We start from the raw sequence: 26,702 nt of genomic DNA, 5'->3' as shown, positions 1-26,702 counted from the left end.
CAAAATATGTTATTTCGGAAATTGAGTATTGGAATTCAAATTCAAGGTTGCTTAGAATATTCAGGTATTGAGAGGTCTGAAATCGGCAGTCTGCGCCCCTAAACTGCGCTAGCGCATTTCAATTTGCGCTATCAAACTGCGCTCCCATTCTGCGCTATCGATCTGCGCCCACATTCTGCGCTATCTATGGAATGTTGTAAGTTTAGTTTTGTTAGCTGCGACATTTACGAAACTAACGCGATATAAATCCGTGGCACTTTGCCACAGATTGATAAAGCTGCCAGCCAGATCGTAGGACATATCAGTGTCGAAATATATTTGTATTTACTTGTAACTTTATAGCTGTCGGTTGCCCCCACCATCATGCCATTGCCACACTTTGCAACATTATTTTTCATAGTATTAGAAAACTTTTCAGTATTTTCGTAATGTATTTTTAAAAACTTTGACGTATGTCAGGATTGTCAGGACGATGGTTATGAGTAATGTAAGATCGAATATATTTCCGGTACAATCACGAATAGTATACATGCTGTGGACAGTGGATCCGACACAAAAGATATGTGAAGTAGTAAAAATTAGATGATTTTCTTTCTCGTATAAGGAGTTCGGGAAGTGATCAAGTAGTTTAAAGCTCAAAGTCAAGTTCTGACTAAAATTATGTTAGTATCCCCATGGTTAGACGTTGCTGTTAGTCGACGGCGACTATTTCCCCGAGTCCAACAATGCACAGCAGAGTGAGTGGCAGGGCTGGCGACGCAACCCTGCAACATGGAATGGCACAAGTGGATACAAAATTATGTTTACGTTAGCATCACGATTTTCAACTTCTTTTTGAACGATTTCTTTGTCGATACTGAGAATTTCTGTTCATGTTCACAGAAACGTTTGAACCCGACAGATCATACATGTTCGCGACTTCCGTGATGATTGACAAGTCTACGTCCATGACGTCAAGCCTGCCGACGCAGTGGGTGACTTGTCGATGACGTAAGACTGACGAGGTGTGAAGTAGGGTATACGTACTCGGTTTCAAATCTTCAAAAGTATCACTTGAAGTTGATCTTTTTGTGAAAGGAATCTTCTCATATTGTGTTCATTTTAATGTTTCGACATTTGGATATTCTTTGAATTCTACTCACTACATGATATGTTGATAAACTAGTACACTGTTGTTTATGTCGGAATGAGCAAGTGAATTGAGCAGTTTTACATCGTCTTTGATTTCCCGACATTTTCAAAAACTAGCCATGTAAGGGAGAGAGTAAAGCTTACAACCAGAACATCAAGGAAATCAACTACAAGGGAATCAGTGTTACTCATATCAGTAAATTACATCATGTTTGTTTCTTGGAAGGTTATGACACATAGATGCACGTCCAAGCAGCGGCAATTTTATGAGAGCAGCAACCGTTCATTATTTATAATAATTGTTCAAACTTGTACACACAGTACAAATTTTGTGAGTAATAAAACTTCCCTACGCATCTATCAGTACATTTTACATGAACTTATTTTTGTTAGAAAGTAAAATCGTGAAAAAATGCAAACAAATCGCAGTTCACAAGGCTTTAGGAGAGGTAACATATGCAATTTTCGACATTCAAAATCAAAAGACGGCCAACGCACTTCGATCAAAGTTCATGCAGTACAAGAGCAGCACAATCTCGTCCCGTAGTAACAAGATACTGGCAAACATGATATTTTTCACCTTATTTGTGTTAACATACATGTAAACGAACTTCAAACGAAATTGCAATCATATCATTATCGCTACACTGCACGGCACGGTGCACGGCGCGGTGACCATGCAGAAGTCGGACATTTCAACTCACGGGGGACGGATTTACAATAGGGATAAACTATTAGTTTTACCGCAGTAGAGGCACCTGTCTTATATACGATATCAATCAGCTATCTCTATAGGTTACTGTATTAAATAAAGATCCATCGTGTGGTAAACAGTGTTACCTGAAATCTGGTAACAGTTGTGTAACAAGCGATCGAATATGTTCCCAGCGAAGCTGATAGTGATTTTGTAGCTCATTCTTTACTATTTTTAATAGTTTTTGTGGCCGCTGACAGACACTTTGTGTTCGTGTCGGCTACATGGACGATCTGCCCGGCGATAGCCTAAATTCGAGTGAACAACCGTTTTCAAAGTTTTGGCAAGACGTCAAGAAGACGTCGGAATGGAAGATAACCGTGACGTTTTCAGCAATATAGTTATTAGAAACATTTAATACATAATTGTAGTGCCAGTGGCCACCCTAATAATTGCTAGCATTTTTGGGGGTGGTCACGGCACTCTGTGGAATATAGACTTTTGACAAGTAGTAATAAAGTTACCCCTACTTGACCCAAACACCGTGGTGCATGTATTTATTTCTATACCGGAGACGGCAATTTAAAACCGCAACCACATCTTTGCTAAACCTAGTTTAAATCCAATTTTCGAATGTTTAACTAGTAGATTAACTGTATACTGTTGTCTCAACAGTTACAATCTGGTTACCAGAGTTCACAGTCAAGATGAAGATGTCGAAACTAAAAAGGCTATCCGATCGAGACCTGTGTGCTGTCGTCGCGCGATCGCGTTGGACATTCACTTGTTCTTGACTCACGTTGTCTACTTCCTGTCTCGCGCGGCAATTTATGCATGTTCTTTGTGAAAAATGACTGTCAAGTTCATGTCAGCGCCGACATCGGTTGTATTTTTCCTACCTCAAGATGAAACGAACACATCTAACTCTTGACAACATAAAATGTTTGTTGTATTTTCTTATAATTAATAGCTTTTGCACCGCGCTGCAACCTGTCGCCCTTTCCTACAACGGGAGAGATTGACTCATATTATTTTTTCAAACTTTAATTATATGTGTTAGCTGATAGTTTGCCATTTTAGTAATATTTCAGGAATTTCCCGGTACGATGTGACCCAACACTTTCCCCAAAGAAAGTCCTGGCAGTTTTCGTTTTGTTTTGGAGAGATTGTAGGACCGGATTATCGAGCAACGAAAATCGTGGCATGTTGGTCGAGATCAAGCGTCGCAAGCGTCTTGTAATCATCTGGAAGTACATTTTCAGGTCACTTGAACTGGTTTACTTCCTTCCTTCCGGTATATAGGGCCACCCCCGCCCCTCCCTTGCGCTCCGATCAATATCCGTCAGCCAAGCGTTACGTGCAGGATCTACCGATGTACGGTCGACTTTAAGTTGGAATAAGTTAAATTTAGTTCGAACTTATTTTAAATTCTCAGTCAGAACAGTAAGCTCATTAAAAAGGCTTGGCTAGTAAAACATTTGAAGGAGATCGTGCGCTACGTCATTACCGAATAGGTGACCGAATATGTTGAATAAAATACGCGTGTCATCTTCCTTTAGTACGGGGACAGTTGATGAAGCCGTGTCGGTGTGAATAATGCATATTGCATGGAAAGTTTTCGTATTTTTATCGACCGGTCTATCCTTTAACGGCTAGTTTTATGCACATATTTGCACTTCAACGAGTTTTAACATTGAAAACCACTAACCGTGGGCCACAGTTCAGCATGACAACACATACGTCCTAGCTGTTCAGTGCACTCACAATCACATCGATTGTGAACCTGTCAACTAGCGGCCGAGTGAAAGTACAACCTTACTGAACCTGTATGTACACACCTATTTGATTTACAGGGGACTGTCTACTGATTCTACAATATTTATATTTCATAAAATTGAATTTTCATTCACAATGTATCACATCCGAGTCAATGAATGAGCCGGCGAGGGTTTGTAGAGCGACAGTGCCAGTCCGAGGGACGTAAATGTCGGGACTGTTTCAAACCGCGGATACTTGGTTAAGTTAAGTGGTTGCACATGTGTCGTTTCTATCACACTCATACATGTAGTTTACATGTTTGGAAAGTCAAAAAAGTACGTAGGTGTATGTCGGGAAGGCAGAATTTTGAAAGGTCAACTCTATCTCCACGTAGGTCTGGCAGCCATCGATGATACAGGACTCGCTACCAGGGTCCTAAATGCAGCTCCCTAAACGGCCTGCAGCACCATATCTCGATCCAATGTCATATCAAAAAATCAAATGATGGAAATAGTAAAATCATGATCGACGTAGTACGTTCTTGTGCTAGTTGGGTCGTTTTCACAGCACATATGGTTTGGAGAAATAGAGAGCGCAAAACAGGGGCGCAGATCGATAGCGCAGAATGGGAGCGCAGATTGATAGCGCAAATTGAAATGCGCTAGCGCAGTTTGGGGGCGCAGACTGCCGATTTCAGACCTCTCACATAGCTCGAATATTATGTACATACAGTAGATGGGATCATGTTTTACAAAAGCATAAACATTACCATATATCTACTTTATGATGAATTTATGCATAGACTTTAAAGGTCTATGATTTATGAGTGGAAACATATACTTAATGTGATCTGTAGATTTTATGGAATATCAATAATTGCACATTTTATGTCATCTAAACTCTTCCACCCCTGTTTGTGTAGAAGTCCAATTTTTCTCATAGAAAGACAACAGTGAATAGATGACATTTTGCGAAAACATGAAGTGCACACAAATCACGAATGGAGGAATGAATTAATTAATTAATCAGTCAGAAAGGACACCAACCTGTATTATTAGTGTCGCACTTTTTGAACTCTGCCATGAGTGTCGTCTTGTTAGCGATTACTTTGTATCTCAGATCTCTTAGGGCAGACTCCTCCACAATGCTCAAACTGCAATCAAAATGACACACAATGAAATCAAACGTACCCTTTGCAACTTTGTACACTTCAAGAAAAAAAAGTGACAACATCACTGTTCCGCTCCATATATTTATCAAAACAAGTCAACAATTGTATGAAACATGGACATACATATACAGACAGACTGACATACACAGGACTGGCTCAGAGTGATGACATTGACCCCAAGTGTGCCTTGGCCCATGGAGAGTAGCAAAGATATAACAAACAGCTGAAAGTAATGATAAAATAGTCAAGTATAGGCCTATACAGGCACTGAGAGTGAATATGTTACAGCAATTTGATTAGTTTCTTTCCCTTTTCTACTTCTGTGATAATCTTTAAGACAATCAATCTGCAAGGCAGTTTATGTATTGACAAATATGTTATCTTTTACAAGCACACAGCAAACTGTTCTTGATTTTTTCATTTACAATATTTGACACAGACTGAAATACATAACATGCAACCAATGTTTACACTTTGCCCATACACCAGATACATGGAGAAATTTCAACATACAATCATCAACTCAGAAACCCTACATGGAAAAGTAAACATTGTTTTCTTCCAGAACAGCTGGTGCATCCACATCTGGAACAACTTACAAACTTAACCAATTACACAAGGATGATGACACAAGAGATAAAGTTAAACTGTGGTGAACTTGACTATTCCTTTCAAATCCTTACCTAACTTGACATCTTAAGGTAAAGGGCGACGATTCGGACGCGCCACACGCTTTAGAACGTTTCTGCGCAGATTTAACTCCAGCCTGCCGCAAGTGGGTTATTTTGTAGCGCACATATTTAACATCACCTGTCATTGTTGAAATAGCACTTTTACCTAATTTTTTGACCCAGTGTCTTAGAAATACATGTGACCTATAACCTTGTCATATTTTGACCCCCTAGGAAGCTGGTTTTTATTCAATATGAGCGAAAAATTAACATTTCTCTCCCATTTACATGGCGCATATTACCTGTTCACCTGGAGATATTGTAGAAAGTAGCGTGGTGACACCCTTTTATTAAAAGTGTAAACTAAATGGTATTATGTCAGGAGTTAATTTGCCAAGTTTGGTCAAAATGACACCATTCAAAGCGACAGGAAGAAAGTTCGAAAATTATGTAGTGATATAATTTCGATATCATCATTTTGTAATCGATACTTATGTTAAAATTTCTTTACAAACATCATGAAAACTATACATTCGATAGATATGGATCTTAAGTCTTGGTATTTATTAAAATTAACTCATTTGCTAAGCGTTTTATAATTGCTTTCTTTAGTTTAAGTGAATTATATCATTTTTATTTATTTCTAACGACGCCATTTTAACGTCCGTTTCCATGGAAACGAGCGTGGTGACCCCCCTTTTTTATTTCATTTTTGCACTTGCACAACTTCCAAGAATATTTGTGCAAAGTTTCAAGAAAATGACACCACAACTTAATTTTGACGTAATTCGTAGTGCTTCACCTTAAAATACATGGTTAATTGCGCACAAAAATACATCGGGGTGGACCATTGATAAGGGACGGTGTCGGGAAGATCGATGAGGTACATTATCTTTTTATCCAATCCATTGTACATTCTTTTTTATCCAATCCATTGTACATTCTTTTTTCCCCACTCTCCCATCTTTTCTTTTTGTCAACCTTCTCTGGCTGAATTTTTTATTGGCATTTGTTTGGAATTTTTTCAAAATCTGCCAGGATTTTTTTACTGTATTCCAACATCAAATACAGTTTACCATATCAAATGCTTACTAAATCAACACATTATATACTCTTAGTTCCAATAGGTATAAAATTACCAAAAAAAATTTTAAAAATACAAAATGAAAGATATCCCAGTAACACTGACAGTTTCGCAAAGTTGCCCCAAAAATTCAAAATTCCGGATTTCAACTTAATTTCAATATATCTTATTAACAAAAACCCTAAGAACTGGTTTACTAAATATCAAAGCAATCAGACTAGTAAATTTTGAGTAACAAATTTTTTTACCAAAATGAAAAAATTGCCCCCCAAAATACAAAATTGCAGATTTCACCCTAATTTTAAATATATCTAATTAACATAAACCCTAAGAACCTGTACACTAGATATCAAAGCTACCAGATCAGAAGTTTTAGGAGAAAATTTTTTTGACCAAAAAAGACAAAAATTGCCCCAAAAATAAAATAAAAATTGCCAGTTTCAACATACCTTCAATACATTATATTGAGATTAATCTTAGATACCTGTATACCAAATATCAAAGCTATCAAATCAGTAGTTTTTGGATAAAGATTTTTTTATCAAAAATTGGGAAAATTGCCCCAAAATTACAAATATGACAATATCAATACAATTTGTACAAGCATGACTGAGGTCATCCTGAGGAACATGAATATTAAGTTTCATAGCAATCAGACGAGCGATTTCAGAGAACAAGATTTTTTTGACTAAAAACGGAAAAATACCCTAAAAATACAAACATGCAAATTTCATCCCAATTTTTGCACACATAATTTAGAATACCTAAAGAAATCTGCATACCAAGTTTCAACCAAATCTGACCAATGCTTACTGAGTTTTAGCCATTTGCAGGATTTTTCCTTTTTTCCCCTCATTTGCATATTTTTGGCACTGACATGTTCATTTGAACAAATTCACATCTCCACCCCTAGGTGCACCTGTACACCAAATACTAAGACAGTAGGTGCTACGGTTTAGGAGTTTTTGATGTGGACGGACATACATACATACATACATACATACATACATACATACAGACGACATTTTTCCACCTTATAAGAATACCTCCCATTTGCATATATACATATGCATATATGGGAGCGTAAAAACAAAAGAAACACAGATAATGTATATAGAGGGCGCGCATTTCCAGGGATGCCACAGTCACACTGCAAACTAGACAGAGTGCTCTGCATGTGTATAACACTGGTGATACTGTGCACTTGTCAGTCAAACTTCCATTTCAATCCTTGTGCAGTTTGTCTGAATAGAAATTATGTATCAAAATGCCCAAATCTTACTATCTTTTCCATAACTGGCAGAGCATATCCTATATGAACCATTTTTCCGGTCATGATCACAAGTTCTTACCTCTGTTTGGCTGTCAGTTTTCTTGTCGTTCTGGTGGCGCTGTACTGCACAAAACGAGGGGTGAGGCTGGAATCTAGTTTCACATAGGCCCCTTTATTGCTTCCAAGTTCATAATAGTTTGATGCTGAGAAGACAGTCAAGACCTGGGAAGTAAGTAAAGCACAAAAATGCAAATGAGAAACCAACCGAAAAAAGCTACAAACAAAAACTAAAGATCAGCACAATTTCTAAGGGTGGTAGAAATATTGAAAAGTCCCTTGACTTCATTGAGCATGTGGTAGTGAGCTTAATACATTGAAGGTTCATCATGATAAAATTACAATTTAGCAGTCTGTGTTTCCAGAACCAAACTCTGAGGACAAAATAAATGAAGCATATACATGCTTTTAAGATTTTAATGAATGACTAATCATCTTTATACTTTGTAGCAGTTTTATATGACCAATAAAAACATACTTTGTTCCTATCTCATGAATTAATTCAAAAATAGCTGATATGCAATGGCAAAAACCCATACATTAGATTGGATCCGGTTAAATGTGAGTTTCAGCTACTTATGCACTGCAACAAGCATAGATTTACCCCATCTACAAAAGCTCTTCCTTTACTTTTCTCAGAGCAATGAACTCTCACCTGTCCATTGTGTGTGTATTCATAGCCCTCGGGTCTGCACTCATGTGATCTTATTAACAACTCCAGGTTGTGCTTGGCCAGTACTTTCTTTGTGATGTCCGGCCCGAAGTAACTGCCACCTCCCCTGAACGTGTTGGGCCTGCAGCCTTCTTGGTTCTTCGGATCACTCCAGAGAATGTCCAGAATCTGGAATGAGAGGGAAATTCTTGTATTTAATTTTACCTGATATTTCACCATTTTCCAATTGGAAATAGTCAAAACTCTGAACGTTACAATGCACAGGGATTTACAAGAACAGATATATCAGATTCAAAACACTACTAGTACATTGTTCAAATGTGGTAAATATCACATACATCTAAAGGTTATCTGTAACTTAAATTGTTACAGGCTATTTCAAATGACCTCGGCTGTTATGATCAAAAGAGACTCATAAACTGTTGTGCATGGTCACCATGCATCGATAACAAACGTGCGAAAAGTTACTGACAAATACTCGGTGGACAGGTACGCCTCATTACAGACCGTAATGAGACGGTCAGGGTTATTATGAACGGTTTGTTTCTCAAGGTCACACAGTAACTGCACACATCAATCCCTTGTGTCGTTATTTGCTTTTCATAGACAGGAAGCAGACTTAACTAAGGGGATTCAAATGTGAGAAGTTCTGACGGACAGTCGGCCAATTACAGGGACTCTGCTCCCAGGTGTACTTTTCTCATATTACACATCTGATACAGAAACTTTCTGAGCCCTTCCGAGTGCAGTGCAGTTACAATAATGAATCCAATTTACAGAATCTTTATTCAAATTTCTGCCAGGATCTGTCCTCTGTTGCGCATAAGGTGCCTCTGTTTCCATGACAACATACCTGTCTCCACTCCATCACATCGACTTTATCTTTCTTGTCCCCCTTGGAGTCGTTTCCGTCTAGATCGTCCATATCGAGTGTGCTATCTACTGGTGGCCTCAGAGCTGATAAATACTAGAAATTGACACAGAAAGTTGAACATGTAAATGAATTTATAGATATATATCTATCTGTGGGTACAAATTGCATTTTAATCCATTCATTTCCAGGCAAGTGTGTTTGAACCTAATCCACTATAATTTCAGGAGTGAGACTGGTAAGTACTTTGTGTGAATCTTTTTTGTTTATCCTTGAAATCTGCAACAGTATCAATGTCACATATAGTACCTTGCTGATCAAAATCTGCAAATGTGCCATGGTTTATTGCTTTTACGCTGTAGCCATGACGACCACTGACACCATGGCAACTACCCACCTTATGCCTATCTATGTTTCCCAGATAGGTGAGGTCTGTTTTATCTGATATTCCACCGTGGGCAACCAGAATTTTCCCATCGATGATTGTTGCCAGGGGCAACCAACTGAACACATCCTCAAATAGTCTTACCACTTTTGTTGCATGTTTCTGAAATTCAAAACAAAATTTGGTTTTTATTTAAACCAGGACCTCAATAATGTTGACAGACAATCAGCAAAATTTACAGTTTTGATTTTAGAATTAGAATATGTACATGTATCTCCCAACAGTTGTTTTCTCTCATTACAAGATCTTTAATTTGGCCGTAATCATGGCTGCAGGCCTGGGGTTTGTATCAATTTTTAATCAGGCTGCTAACAGAGTTTAAGTATAAGATCTGCAAAGGCAACCTTTTGTTGCGAAACAATGAACTACAATGAAACACTATCGGGGAAAACACAAACTTTAGACAATGCAACTCAAACTTATACAATATGAAATCATTTTCAAAGATTCTAAAACATCTATAGCAATGATTCTCCAATCACATGTGTAATACTGGTCATCAAGAGAAGTATCCTCTTTCTCTTGTTGGTTGGTGAGTACATCTTATGGAAAAATATTCATTCTAGAGGATGTACATTTAGTCGTGCTCTTAAAAATCAGAGCAAAATTGTGCAAATATCTTATGTCAGGGTGAAGGGCAGAAAAAAAGTACTACATTTTAAAGTATCATTTTAGGCTTATGAATAACATGCTTGACAAAAGACGACCAACCAGAGCATTGCTAGGTGTGTTTTTGTATAGCTGTCATGACATATCATTACTGAAAAAAACACCTTTTCATTCACAAAATCAAACCTTGGGCAAACCAGTCAAAATGATACCAGCACCTCATTTGACATAACAGCGCCCTCTATAGAGAATACGGCATCGCAGGGACATTTTCAAGAATGCACATCACTGTAAATGGCATGACCTTTGTTTGAAAATAGACTCCATGGCAGTGTATCTTGCACTTCATCTGTAACATCATCACATATCTCCATGGTAACAGAGAACCCAGAATGCCACTAAAACACCTTTGAAATGTTAAACAGCAGACATTGCAGCCAGCATTGCATGAGACGACAGTAAATGTTCAGATATTCCCTTAAAAACAAACGCTCTTTTCGGATACATTCTTGAAGATGAAATAGCAACACATCATGACAAACTTAACCTTTATGGCTGAACCTGTCTTGAAGCAAATTTACATTTCTCATAATCACAAATATCCAAATTAATATTATCAAATTTAGAAACATTTTACATTTAAACCAAGAACATATAGTTGTGAAGGCTATAAAAATTTCTCCTTATAAAAACCATTACTCTCCTTCAATGAAAGTCAACATGCAGTGTCATCAATACTGGAGGGCAGAGGTCACAGGCAGTGAAATAGTTGAGTGACAATAGCTGAAACTTTCCATGATATTTCCGTCATGTTTGTTTCAGAAAATGAACAACTTGCTGTACGTTACTCCTGCACTCTAGAATACAGGTATGCTGACATGCAAAATTAAGCATCACCTCACTGCACACACGATGCCCTGTATGCTCTTTGTATTCAGTTAATTCAGTTGCCAAAAAATAAATCTGACACTGCAGGCTATACTGATAATCAGTGCCGGGAATCAGTGGAACACAAAGGCATTTCAACATGTACCGGGTATTTTGTATACACCACCAAGAATACTGGAAGATACGTCACAAGTGACAGCAAATGGAATTCAAATTAACCCTTTGGGCGCCAAAGTCTGTTTTTGTCCCCAACATAAAATAAACCCCTGTCAATTCTCAGATTTTTGCCAAAATTTTGAGAAAAAAATTGTAGCCAATGAAATGTGATGTTTATTCGGTCCAAAATTATCACAAAATTACAGAAAAATTCATAAAAATTGGTAAAATTTTGCACTAAAATTTTGGCGGGAGAAAATTACAGCACTCAAAGGGTTAAGTGATTCCTATTAAATAACATGATACCCGAAAAAAGAAAACTCTATACTCCAACATTCTACTGTGCGGCAACGTACACAAACCAGGCAAGTAGGTTACGTACATATACTAGACATGCATGAACATATGCAACACGGCACAGCAGGTGAGTGAATGTTACAGAAATATTCCTTATAAACTAAGACGACAACAAAAACACTACATTGCGTGACACAGATACCTCACGGTGGGCTGCGTGACAGACATCTTTGCTGTGGGACACACATCTCACTGCATGACAGCATAAAAACACCAATAGGGAAATTGAAAAATTTTGACTACCTACTTTAAATATACCTACTCGATATTTACTCATGACTTCCTTGATGAAACCATATCTGTTGGAAGAAATAAAGAGTCAGGATGTCACGTTTTTGTCAAAATGACTGCTTGCAAATACCATTTTCATTACGGGAATAAAGCCGTGAATGCTATTTTTCTTATGTACACTTTAAAGTTTCTACCACCCGTGTTGAAGTTGTCAAGATAATTGTGAGGGACCAAGCAGTAAACACACATGTGACAAACAAAACTCACTGCCGCGCCTTTCACATTCTAAGTTTTGCTATGCCTAACCAGCACGTTCGGAAATTTTTTTTTTCAAATTTTGCTCGGAATTTTTCAATCTCAGACCATATCCCCACCAACATTTTATATTATAAGATACAAACACCAAGAATATTTACAATGAAAAAATATATATAACTTTGGCCACATTTACTAGCCTATTATCAGAAAATATACAACTCCTGTCTGCATCATGGTTTGGCCCATTCCTGTTGTTTTCTGGAGTAAAGTTGGACCCCTACGGAGGGAAACGGGCTTGAAAAAGCGCAGACTACAGGAGATTGCACACGTTGGCAATGAAATGACAATGGAATGCATTTGCATGCTCACCTGAGATTCATGATATGGTCTTCGTGATTGCCCCTGTTGAGGTACACTTCATTAGGGTAGACCAGGAAAAAGGAGAACAGCAACAGCGCTATTTCAACCGAGTTTGATCCCCTGTCGACAAAGTCACCATTGAATATGTAGGGATTCTCTGCAGACGGATGACCATTCTGACAAAAAAAAGAACAACGATATCATTTAATGACCGTGTTTTATGTGAAAGACTGGACCTGATCAATACTACAGTGCCACAGCAAAGGCTTATTTTAGTCTTTTAACATGAGTTAACTATAAGTGCTGACATTTTTCCCACCTAAATTTCAGTGCAACATTTAACCAATTTTTTTGAATTTTTCGATGACTGTTTTGATAATTTTGAACCAAGGGATATATCTTTTCGTGGGCTAAAAGTTTTTTTATCAGAACTTTGGGAAAAAGATATAAATAAATCGTCTCCCTGAAAAAAAATTGTCCGTTTTTATAAGGGCGACAAAATATGACACTCAAAAGGTTAACACAATAATGACAAACAACACTTTTTTCCAAATTTGCACTTTCCCTCAGGATTAGGACCAAATGTTAAACATTATAGCTATAATTTACAATTTGAAATTTTCAATAATTGACTTGGTCATTATTTTCACTTCTTTGTTTTTTTAACGGAGGAATCCTACACAAACATGTTTTTGTTTGCACTTCTTAATCAGATTAACCAGCTTTAAATATCTTCAAATCCTAATTGTTTTGTTTTGCTTTCAAATTAGTTTTCAATTTCACCAGTTCATGCCTGCCGAATATTGGCATTCATTACTCCATAAGGGAGCATTTTGTGTCTGAACAAGCTGGTAGAATTCCTGTTTACAATTTTTTTCCGAGCTACTTCTAGTCATGTAACACTTCTGTGGAAAGCAATCAAGTGTCCGCAGCTGGGTTGTATCTTTCAAAAAACTACACAGATTGTTAAGAAGACGTTCAATCAGTATTAGATACATAAGCTGGCTGTTCAAGCCGTACACCAGTCTCAGAATATCTGATCCTCTGCTCTGGAGATTTGTCTTTCATACATTCACTGCAAGTAATTTTTCATCGCGAATGCCAACTTGATTCTAAGTGGTGCTACCGGAAAATTTCAACCACCGTTGAAATTAAGACAGATTTTCACAACAAAGCCTTGATGGAAAAAAGTATTTCATGCAGCATAATTATCTGTCAAGGAATCAAGTATCATGAATCAAGGAATCATGGTTGAAACACTATGCAAGCCTTATTGCTTACCTTGTAAAATATCATGAAAAGGTCATCTATTTTACCATGGAGATCACCTGAGGGAAAATAACATCATGTGACATAAGTGCAGGATACGCATCACGACACATGATCACAAAAAAACAGGTCGGGTAAATTAGAGAGCAGGTATGCCATGAAACTTGGCTGAAAATGCCCCTCAAGTCAGCGTCCCACTTGTTAGATTGTCTTCTTTTTCATTAAGAAATATAAAGATCTCTTTCATCAAAACTGAGGCAATCTATACTTTCTTTCCAATTCCAGAATATTTACTACTTGATATTTTTCTGGTAATTGTCCAGAGGGGGAATCGTGACTCACTGGCCTGTCTTTTGATTGACGCTGCTGACCACTACGGTATTGACTGAAGATAAATTAGTGCTGATATCGGATATCAAAGATTGTAAATTGGTGCTGATAGGATATCGAAGATCACACAATGCTGAGGTAAAAAGTGTTTTTCAGAAAATAGTCCTGTCAAATTACATCCAAACAGCACTTTGTACTTTTTGATTCAAATCCAGGACAAGCTACAGTACATTTTCACAACTCAAATCTAAAACTTGTATCTTTTTCATGTTACTTCATTGAAATTAAAGCACCGTATCTGACTTTCTACATCCATAAAATTTCTTTTTTAAAAAGATGTTGATGATCTCATGGATTGTAAAGAGAGAGAAACCCTATACTAGATCAATCGATCCCTACAACTAGCACTGCAGGGTCTGATCAGGAGCTCTGCATATTAAACATCAACACAACCAAAGCTGAAGCTGGTGACAAATAGCCTAACCCCAGACCAAAGTAATCCCAAAGTCCTTCACTTCAGATTAAGTCTTGCCTGAAAGTATATTTCAGCGTTTTCATTTCACTGCCCATGCAAAATCACGCAGGCACTGTGTGATATTTTTTCTAATCCAAGGACCTTCAAATCTTTCTGGGGGCGACATCATCTCACTGAAGTGTGAAAAACTGATTTTTTTTTTTCACTCACCACATATCGTGATCTGTTTTGCAATATTTGTCGTCGCCTGGCTGATGTTGGGTAGCAACTTCAGTTTGTTTCTCACTTCATGCAGCAGTCGCAGGGTATACTTGGCGTGCAATATCTATTGAAGAAAACAAACAATTCAAGTACTATTAATTTATTCATTTGTTGAACAGAGACCTAGCTGTTCTAATACATTTCTGTCTCAGTGCATAATATCATCACATGTAATATTTTCACGAAAAATTTTATGGCATCAAATCTTTTCATATTCATATCATTAGACACGTCATTTCCACAAAAAATGTTATGGTATCAAATAGTCTCACATCATTAAAAAATTCATGTGAAGCTTGGAATTTCAAACATTAAATTTTTGGAAGGTTTTTTACAAAATATTGGAAATGTATAGTGTATGCAGGATGGCATAGCATCAAGGTAGCTGATGATTGGAGCAGCCCAAACAATTTGCTGGTTTCATATGAAATCCTGGCCTGCTTTGAAAAAAGCGCACATCAACAGCAGTAACCCTAGCCTGCTGCTGCTCTGAAAAAAATGTACGTCCCGAGTAATTTCCCTTCAAATCCTCATATTGCAGTTTTAGAGGCCATTGTTGCCTTTTGGCAGACATTGCACTATTTGGAGTGCATGGACACTGGGATATGTCAGCCACTCAACTCACCTGCCCATTCTTGAAGGCATCAATCATGTGTTTCACCACAGACAGGGTGACGGGGAATGTGACATGGGGTCCGCTGTACGTACTCTCAATGTTGATATTACTGAAGTCTGTCAGTTTCTCCAGCTCTGCATCCTCCTCCTGTTGGTTTGCAGACCCTGATAATGGCAATGAAGTGATTTCATGATCAGGTTAAAAAGCGATATTACCATATATTTCTGGTGTACCATTGGGTATACTTAATATGAAGTGGGTTCATGCCACAAATAAATAAAATGAAAAGTGTTATATTTATGAATAAAACATGCAGAACAATGACTGGTAATTATCCATTGTTTAATACTTCACAAACTCTGGCAGAATCATATACTATCTTGTAAGATTCAACTAAGTATGAACCCCTAAATCCTGTGTTGAAATACATCCTTGAAACAGTAATACACACTTCTACCTATGCAGTACAAACAGGGATCAGCATTTTTCAAACTGAAATCAAATTTACCATCTAAATTTAACAAAAAGTCTGAAAAATGTGATCTTGAGCTTGTGGGTGACAACTACGACTTGTTGCTCAGGTTTTGTACCCGTGATTTCACTTTTTGAATGACTTCAAAGACAGACTGACTCCACTTGAAGCAGTGATGCCATAATTACATAAATTCTACTGGAGCTCTACCATGCAAACACTGAGATTGGCTTTTTGTATATGTAATACTATACTGTCAAGTATTCATTCGGGTTTGCATTGCTAGATATCATTATTTACTAGGATGATATTTTTTGAATCAAAGCGGACAAATCCCTTGATTTTTGATTTCTGTCCGGTTTATACAAAAGACAATATCATGATAAGCTCAGATTCTCATCATGATTTATTCAGTTAATCTGGTATACTTAAAAGCAAAGTTATATTTCAAGAAAATCATGACACGGAAACGATTTCAAATCATGGAAAAGAACTTCAGCTCATACAAGTACTCAAAGAAAATCACAGAACATGAGTGATGTCTGTAACTATATATACACCTCTAATCCATAGTTCTGGCATTTGTTTTGAGGGTATTTTCAACAGTCAATATACAATGTCTGCATTGTGAACATGCGTTCAACTTGGTGAAAAGCATTGCTATATTATATTTAGAAGACAGAAATAAAACATTTTCACTGGGAACTTGAAAAAACTTGGTATATATATATATAATATATATACAATAAATATGAAACACATCAAGTATGTTGGTACCTATTACTCGAGTTTCACGCATACACGCGATCGTCAGATAGGTAGATTTTATTGTGTGAAATTTGCTTCAGGTGCTTACATATAAGTGTCAGGTTGGGTCAAACCATTTGGTGTTGTGGGTTGGATTGAAATTTGACAAGTAAATTTGTTTTCGTGTCGGCACTTGAGACCAACTCCGAACGCTTGTTTAAAAGGCTAGATTTATCTGCATTGATTATGAATAGCTTCTCTGTAAGGCAAAGGTTGCATTTCTTTGACACATTTGAGTAACTGCTTGCTTTTGATAGGATTGACCATGATATGTTAAATGGTTTGTCCTGAGATTTCAAGTGACAGACATATTTTGACAATTCTGTGCTGTTGGCGTATGCCTTACTTCGGAAAGATTGGACATGATTTGCATAGCGTGTTTTAAATGTGTTGTCAGTTAGACCGATGTAATGTTTCGCCTCATTGGCATCGCTTGTAACAGTAGCTTTATAGATTATAGATTTAGACTGGCAAGCCCCTGGAGTGGGCAATTGGTCTTGATGCGGCACTTACATACGTCAGTGAGTTTTCTATCATTGCGCTGGGTGACCCAGCGCAATGATAGAAAACTCACTGACGTATGTAAGTGCCGCATCAAGACCAATTGCCCACTCCAGGGGCTTGCCAGTCTAAATCTATAATCTATAAAGCTACTGTTACAAGCGATGCCAATGAGGCGAAACATTACATCGGTCTAACTGACAACACATTTAAAACACGCTATGCAAATCATGTCCAATCTTTCCGAAGTAAGGCATACGCCAACAGCACAGAATTGTCAAAATATGTCTGTCACTTGAAATCTCAGGCACAAACCATTTAACATATCATGGTCAATCCTATCAAAAGCAAGCAGTTACTCAAATGTGTCAAAGAAATGCAACCTTTGCCTTACAGAGAAGCTATTCATAATCAATGCAGATAAATCTAGCCTTTTAAACAAGCGTTCGAGTTGGTCTCCAAGTGCCGACACGAAAACAAATTTTACTTGTCAAATTTCAATCCAACCCACAACACCAAATGGTTTGACCCAACCTGACACTTATATGTAAGCACCTGAAGCAAATTTCACACAATAAAATCTACCTATCTGACGATCGCGTGTATGCGTGAAACTCGAGTAATAGGTACCAAACATACTTGATGTGTTCTCATATTTATTTTAATATTGCTCTGCATCCCTGCATCGAGCACTTTACCCCTCTGAGAAGATACAAACAAGTTTTGGTATATATATATATATATATATATATATATATATATATATATATATATATATATATATATATATATATATATATATATATATATATATATATATATATATATATATATATATATATATATATATATATATATATAATTGACTGTCATGATCTAATGATAACTGGTTGGGAGGTGGGAAGTGGTAAACAAATGTGTAATGTTTAAAAAGTCAGCAGGCAAAAGCAAGTAAAATTAAGTAGAATGCCTCTTGGTTGACTTTGTGATATTGGTGCATTGGTTGTCATTACAGAGGAAAACTGGCAGTAAAAAAAGAGACAATTGTACATCTCAACCCCCTTGAGATCATCATTTTCAAATGCTGAACTTTCTGTGAAGTATTAGCATTACACTTGTATCTGCCTGGCATGTATATTCCTACATGACATAACTTGTACGCACTGGTCTCAAAGAACACATTAGCACTTAATATACACAGCTGCTTCCAGTCCTGGTGGAAAAGTAATTAGTGGGCGCTGAAAATTTCCTCTTTCTACACTGTCGTACATACATGCATCAGGGTAACTGTGTAGGAATAAAAGCGTGTCAATGATAGGGTGATATATCATGCTGTACACCAATAGTCAACAGCACCTCAAGACAGTGATATGCCACATGTGAGTGTTGGGCTGAGGGTTATTTGGGAAACGAAACAGAAATGATAATGAGAGGAGGGCGCACAGCTGATCTTTACAATCGTGTGGCTGTATATGGATCTTACATTGTGCTGCCATCTGCCAGGGGTTTCCGGATGCGGTATCCATGACTGCCAAGAGTGTGGAGGAGGAAAAAAAGACGAGGTGAGAGACTTTAAGACAATTGAACAAAACATTCAGGATGTTGACAGTTCAATTACGCGATAAATGGTCAAGTTGCCATTATGTCATCATAAGAACCACACTTTGACTCAATAAGTCTCAGAGAAAGGGTTGAACACAAAATACTGTCCCCTGAGTTCTTCCAAGCTACCTTTCTCTGGTAGTGACAGAAACAATATCATTGAGATCTATGCTGACTTAATATAGTAAGTGGATTCTGAGACCTTTCACCATTTCCCAATGTAGAACTTCAGTTAATTCATGCACTGTTTTAAAACAAAAAGATTGAACCAAAACTAAGGCTGCAGTGAAACAGTTAAAATGATTATCCCACACTCCAGGATGGTCCTATTAAAACCCTCTGACCTTTCACTTTTTTTCAAAAATTTTGCAGATTTTGCCCAATTTCTCTGTTTTTGATGGGTCGCAAACAAATAGAAATAACAATTTTGAGTTCCTGACCAGCATATCCCCAATAAATTTTCTTGAAGACACATTCACAGAAACCTTTAACATAATTATTACAGGGTTATGCCCAATAAATTACACCTGTTGAGAAATTGAGAGGAAACAGTAGTATATATGCTAGGGAGATAGAACATTACCACTCCAACCACTACCATCTAATAGGTAAAGTGTCTACTTGAGAAATAAATATGAAATCCCTATCTGTACATGAATATGAAGAAAATGTGAAAACTCTGCCGGAGAGTTTCTGATGCAACGATCTTATATTGATTGCATTCATTTGAGAGTGATCTTTCTTGAGATTTGATTTCCAGGACAGATCCCGGTTCAATTAACCTCAGTTCACCTCCAATTTCCTGTAAACAGATCCACAATCACCATTGATAACAAATGAGTTTGGGTGAAACCATTGTGGTAAGGGTTAAGAGACAGCAGACTTTTAAATTATCACTGAATAAAATCAATTGATGGGATGCAACAACGGAAAAGCTCTGTCCATCATTTCTTGGATCCAGTTGGTAAAGAGTTTCCTATGTTCCACCAATGCTAAATCCCAAATATATACTGATTCATTTCAGATCTGCAAAGTGAACATTATCTCAATATGCATATCAACCAGTGGCGCATGGTTAATTATCGATGAAAAATATTCAACTCGTTCAAAATTGTGCGGTATCTGTACAAATAATAAATGATTTCTGACTCTGTAGTACAGGAAAAGAATGTCTACATTGCAAAATTCTATGTTTTAAAGTCCATATCTGCTTCAGAGATAATATCAGGTGCTGATTTGTAGCACAGATATCTTTTTCACCTTCTGAAAGTTTGTTAGACTGCATATTTTCTGTGTCAGTGATTTCAATGGAATTTTTTTGTTCTGTATCATTATTATAATGGATAAACTGTCACAGAGACTTTGTGCTCGTGGCGCATGATCTCGGCTGAAAGCAAATCCTTGTACTCCCCCTCTACTATAATCATGTGATGTTGCTTTATCAAAGTTACATCAACTCATCGATCAAAAATTCATACTTCTTCTTCTGATTTAAATCCCTTGAGCCATAAAAGTTGCCTGACAGCTGACAGAAATTGTCTAAAATGCTTTAAAATGCAGAGTACCTTACTGTTGCAAATACTGGTACATATAAGAATTGAGAATAGTAATGATGTTTACTTCATTCATTCTATGTTCAGATTCAAAATACCGTAGGGGTATTTTCAGACCTAATCTTGTACAGCATTAAAGACTATCCACACATCAGATAATTGTGCCGTTTTTTTTCTTTCCATGAAAGGATGTGCTTATAACGGCTTCTTGCTTGACTATGTCCAATCTTAAACACATATTAGGTAACAATTTTGCAAATCAATGTTTGCCATACCTTAAATTTGGAGAGAATATGTACTATCTACTCTTTTTTTTAATCAAAGACAAGACAAATAATCTAAACTACCATTTCAAACTTGTTGAATTATGAGAGCAACAAGCGGGCCAAGTTATGCCAAATTTTCTGAATTTTCCTTAGATTTGTGCACTCAAAAATTTGGTTCAAATGTTTCAGACTAGCATTTACATATTCTCTCTATATAGAAGCTGTGTTTACAGGAAACAAATTAACTGTCACATTTCAAATTATAAAGCCGAATCTTTGATGGGCTTGATTCTCTCAATTCATCAAAGCCATCAAACACCATCTGAATGCCACATTATCAATGCCGAATTTGTATAACCTAACATGAAATTTTTAACAAGAATCTTAGAGAGAAAATTTACTTGTATTTACTGTCCACAAGGATGAAAGTGTAGCTGTGAGTTAATTCTCTTGAGAGAGTGTACGTGAGCCATATTCCAAGAACAATTTATTTCCTGAGGGGCAAGGCTACAGGAAGTAGAATGTTTTGATGCGATCGCTCCTTGAGAGGATAATAAACCCGTGTTGATGGCCACTTTTTGAAACAAAAGAAATTTGAAACTTTGAAATCTGAAAAATTTACTTAATTGCCTTGAATTGTTAATTCACAGACTGTACTGGTAACGGACACTTTGAGAACAAAATGAATGGAGGGAAGGAGCTATAGTGTCACAGAAGCAGTATCACATAAGTGTTTAGTTCTCAAGTTATTTACAAATACATAGAAATGATATTGTGCCACCAATTTTTTGAAGGCATATTAAATTTCATTCCCTGATTTTTGATACAGATCTTTTCTTTTCCAATTGCCAGAGTTGAACCTTTTCAGGACAAAATAGGGTGAGTGGGTGGAATAAATTGACGTTCCTTCAAATGTTTTTATCATAGTGAGGAAACAACTTTGATTGGCATCATATACAACACCTTTTACGGAAGTGACAATTAGACAGCTGAAGGACATGGCTTGACAGTACGGCAGGTTTCTTATTTATATCTAATGATTGTTTTTGCTGTTTTTGTTTTATATGGCAATTTCAAGTTCTTGTTCTACTCCCACAAAGCATGCTACAATGCCTACTATTTACCTTGTCAGCACAGCATCTACTTTTAATTTTTAGTCCTGACCAGATTCACCTATCAACGAAACAATAATGCAGTTTACACCTGACACGCTGAGTCGAAAAGCTTTGTGTCGTAACATGCTTTGGAGAGTAGAGCACCGACAAAAATGGTGAAAACTATTGTCAAAGCTTACAGCTGCTGGCCCTTTAACCCTTTCACCACCATGGTTTGTCCCAAATCCATTGTTTTCTATGGTAAAGTTGGACCTTTATACAGGGAACTGGGGGTGAAAGGGTTAAAAAGTCACTTTCCTATGAAAGATAAAAATTCATGGCTTCAATTGACAACATTAATTTTGCTATTGCTTCCTAAACAAGAGGTTCAAGCAAGTTCATTACACTATCGCAATATACACCAACATCTATCAGGAACGAAAAACTACATAATTTTGAAATCGAAATTGCGTTCAGCATCACCTTTATATATAAGTGAATAAATTACGGCTACACAGGTCAGGATTTTGTGAGAAATGACAAATCATACATCACTGTCAATGGACAGAGTGAATAAAGAACATTACACAGGGACAGTAGGTCATTAGGGTACTGTGACCAGATTGTGGAGGGACCATTGCCTGTGAGCTTGCAAGACATATGTATACTCAGTACAGTACGCCATCAGTATGGTGGCAACACTTTGGCTGCCTGAGAACTTGACCTCTGACCTGCAAGTATTTCACAGGAAAGAACACACCAACCTGCTGCATGAGCATGACGTTCTTTTGAACCGAAGTGTATGAGGACAATTAACCCTGTTCTTCCGCTTTGAATTGTACCGGTAACAGGACACTAAATGCATGCAGTCCCACAGAGAAAGCAAGAATAATCACCTTTACTTTCTCTGCAGACTACCAGAATATTCTGTTTCACTTGCCACATGTGCTCAGTCTGGGTGAATGCAGATTACAATCTGAGGAGTTGAAGCTTTAAGACCACCTACAGGGTAACTGTTCAAATCCCACTTTTGTTTCAGTTGACATTTTGCGTCTGCTACACTTCGAATATCAAGCTAATAAGATTTGCCATGACGGCTGATCTCCAAGAGTTACCCTTGAGAGTTTTAAAATATAGGTGTACAGCTGCAGTGGCTGGTGATTTGTACAAGCCACAAAGAAGCTTAGTTGCTATGAATCATGGGATACATAAAGTCTAACAGCTGATACTGGTCTGTCCTTTGTTCAGGAAAGTTAATTGAGAACGCGATCTGATCTGAACAGAAATTCTGGAAACATACTCTTCTCAAAATTCTCTAGTTTTATGCAAGTTTTTTAAAAATATTCCAGTCCTTTCTCTACAGTTTCTAGCAGATTAGAACAACTGACCCTTTTAAAAGTTACTTTTCCAAATTGGCTTTATCGCATTCTGTTTCTGAGGTCCAACATCTGCGTGCACATTAAATAACACAAATTTGTTATAGAAATCTGCCAGAGGGAGCACAGAATTTCGTTACAAGCACCATGCAGATATGAGTTTTCATTTTCATGATTTTTGTGACGCTAAAAGTTCTCATAATGATAATTATGGTAATGCATACATACAAATAAAAATTAGTTTAATAAATAAACTCCAACTTAAACTTTCCACCATGAAATTTTAAACCACTTTTTATGATCAAGAATATAAATCAAGAGTCAATAGTTAGGGATGAGAGAAAGAATCTAACCAAGATCTGAAATTCAAAACTGACTGCTAAAACCCTGCATTAAATCTATGGAGAGTATTGAAATTTGCAATTTTCACAAAAACAAGATGGTGAAAACTTCATTAATTCAGCAGCCTTCAAAATGAATCCACACAATTAAGCCACAGCTAGACTAGAAAAGTTGAAGATTTGCTCCCTTTATTTCATATTCTACTGTAACCCTCAACAAAACCAGAAGTATTGTAAGTTGGCTTTACTCCATGGGAAGCCAGTTTGTTGTTCAAGCCAACATGGTGGAACAAGGGACAGAAATTGCAGAGCTTCAGATGTCACACTCAGCTGAAAAGAAGGGTAGATTGTCTTACAACGCAACTGCATGGTGCATTTACTGCGCACTCTTTTCACAAAGGTTTTAAAAAATACTATTTCCAAACTTGAAATACATTTCTGTTGCCCTTGCTGCGATTGTATTCCAAACACTGCAAAGAAAACCAATGGGTGAAATATGCAGAGAACCCTTGTCATCACGATATTCTATGTCAATCGGTAAATATGTGTGTATGTGTCCATCTTTAAACAGAAGCACTGTGCATGTATGCACACAGACACGATTTCCGTCCATGACAATTGCGGGCAAACTAGTATACTTACATATGTCGTAGTGATGGTGATTGAGCGCTCGTTGAAACTTGAGTTTGCCCGGTTCTGATTCGGCGACGTGATCAATCATATCATTGAAGAAATTGTAGAGCTGTGCGTAGTAAATAAATGCAAACACATCATCAGAATCACTGATCTACTGCAAATATTTATTTAATGTACATTCACAGTATGCCTAGTGATAATTATTTCAGTTCTTTTAAACTTAACTTGTTCTTCTGCTAACTGACACCTGTTGAATTTTTGGGATTTCATTGACCTCTGACCCGAGGGTTATCACAAAGTGTCATTGTGTAAGATATATACAGTACTGGAAAGTAAGGGATGGGCCATTTGATACCTTTTTAATATGTGAGGAGCTTGGGGGAAAAGAAACAATGGAAACTGTGCAAAATACTACCAAAGTTGGCATGATATCAAAATATTGTCATATAGGCCAGCGTCAGATTGTCTCGCAGGGAAATATACTTATTAGATCACAATTGCAATGGAGAACAAAAGGCTATTACACTCCATAATCCTCTTATAGACTAAAACAAACTTGATACCGGGGATCAAGTCCCTGGCCTTTAAAGCAAAAGGAAAAAACTTTCCTTGAAGGTGTTAATGGTTAAGACATGGTGCTAAAACATTAATTTAACAGGCCATCCTCCGTAACAAATGGTGTATCCCTAGAGCAAAAACTCAAAATTAGACATAAGCTGAAGCAAAAAAATGGCTTTACCACCCTGGCATTCAATATGCCACTTCACTGTAAATATATAATTTGAAAACACTACCAAAACCAAAGATGATATGAAAAGACAGTGCAAACATTATGGACCATACGATTTGAATTTAGGGGTGGGGAAGGCTGTACATAACAAATGGGAAGCTATGTTATTTATTTCATTGGTTGGGGAGACAAGGGCCATCTCATCTTTTGAAAAACATCTGGACCATTTTTGTGAGATGAATTGAACTCTTTGTATTCTTACGATACCAATAGAGCATGATGAACAGTGTTTTTGTTATTATAATCGTTCATCAATCAAATTTCACTTCTAAATGACAGAAATTTACTGAACAGAACAAGCAATAATCCTAAACATTCTAGGTATTGGTAAACTTAAAGACCAACCAATGTTTAACCTCAGTTGCCTGAGCAGAGATACAGTTTTGTAATTGGAACAGTATAACAACTAATTTCATTTGACAAAATTTCAATAGCAGAAAGGTTACATAGAAGGGAACCTTGAAAAGCAAGCACCATTCCAAAGATTGCAGTTGGTGACCAGGAAAAAGCTTTCATGATGGAGACACTGTTTTTTTCCTTCATCGACATTTCAATAATGCACTCACATAAAACTAATTATCCCATTTGGATTGGATAAACCAATTCCCATGCCGCTTCTCAAAGTTTGCAAAAAAAACCCCGGCACACTACAATGTACTCAACAAAATCAATGTCCTCCGGATTGTCAGTTTTCAGAATTCAATCAAACAGCGGTGCATTTTTCTCGGCTCAATTGGATTTCTCAAAGTTAAGCTATAGCGGCATGGAGAGCTTTTAGTAAAAGGTGAATTTCATCTCCCTGGGAATTGGACCCTAGGTGTGGAAGACTTAATAAATTTTGTGCTTATAGTTTTAAAGAAAGGGGAAAAAAGGTGTGACCACGTTTGACGATCGATTTCTCCTTGACAAGTAATATACATCTATATAATACGATTGTGAATCACACATCAGACAGATAATTATCACTACAAAGTAGTTCCCGCTGGACAGAGGGAAAAATTTAAAATGCCAGTACTTCTGAGGAATCAACGATGAGTGAACAATACACATTTAGATTTCCTCAATCTGAGGTGTCAACATTTCTGAACTTCAACTCTCAGCAGCGTACAGCAATACTAATCACAGAATGAGTATTATGCAGTAAGAAATACCTGACAATGTGTCTCTAAATGAAACATTACAATCTGTGCACTCTGGTTTTTATAAATATTTACTTTTTGAACTGGTTTCACACTGCAGTTCAGATGAATTCTGTGATCGAACGCAAAGGATTTTGTAAATTTTTGAGAAAGACTTTTTAGATTTATTATCACTGGCTGGGTCAGATTCAAATGGAAATAAATGGTTGCTGTAATGATTACTGCAAATACCTTGGCCTTTGGCAGTTTATTCAAATTTAGCAATGCATATATAATCTCCTGCAACTCTTCAACCTGCCTTTCTTTACATACTGTAGTTGTTGCCTGATGCTGCTAGTTTGTGATAGAGGGACCGTGATGAAATATTTTTTCAACAGTGTTTTTTTCTACTTATGATGTACCTTACAGTACTCTCTATAGTACTTTTTGTCCACTGACAAATTTATACAAAAAGTAAATATTCATAAAAAAACAAATTAAGAAAAAT

The 26,702-nt window shown here is 37.0% G+C and overlaps 1 protein-coding gene across 4 annotated transcripts in view; it reads right to left on the bottom strand.

Moving 5' to 3' along the window:
- LOC139131332 (serine/threonine-protein phosphatase with EF-hands 2-like) overlaps positions 1–26,702 on the bottom strand; it is an 84,619-nt gene that overhangs the window by 3,832 nt on the left and 54,085 nt on the right. For 2 of the 4 annotated variants that reach the window (XM_070697344.1, XM_070697345.1), the window contains exons 5-16: positions 24,293–24,392; positions 18,902–18,946; positions 15,648–15,802; positions 14,972–15,086; positions 13,969–14,015; positions 12,697–12,863; positions 12,086–12,137; positions 9,781–9,930; positions 9,366–9,479; positions 8,495–8,680; positions 7,862–8,004; positions 4,630–4,736 (exon numbers count right to left, since the gene is read on the bottom strand). In XM_070697344.1, the coding sequence (XP_070553445.1) occupies positions 4,630–4,736; positions 7,862–8,004; positions 8,495–8,680; positions 9,366–9,479; positions 9,781–9,930; positions 12,086–12,137; positions 12,697–12,863; positions 13,969–14,015; positions 14,972–15,086; positions 15,648–15,802; positions 18,902–18,946; positions 24,293–24,392 (1,381 nt within the window). The remainder of the gene's footprint in view (positions 1–4,629; positions 4,737–7,861; positions 8,005–8,494; positions 8,681–9,365; positions 9,480–9,780; positions 9,931–12,085; positions 12,138–12,696; positions 12,864–13,968; positions 14,016–14,971; positions 15,087–15,647; positions 15,803–18,901; positions 18,947–24,292; positions 24,393–26,702) is intronic. The other 2 variants (XM_070697346.1, XM_070697347.1) reach the window with 2 other exon arrangements.

Source organism: Ptychodera flava, chromosome 4 (genome assembly GCF_041260155.1).
Source record: "Ptychodera flava strain L36383 chromosome 4, AS_Pfla_20210202, whole genome shotgun sequence".
Lineage (NCBI taxonomy): Eukaryota > Metazoa > Hemichordata > Enteropneusta > Ptychoderidae > Ptychodera > Ptychodera flava.
Note: the sequence above shows the minus strand (reverse complement) of the source record. Positions and strands in the feature narration are given on the sequence as shown.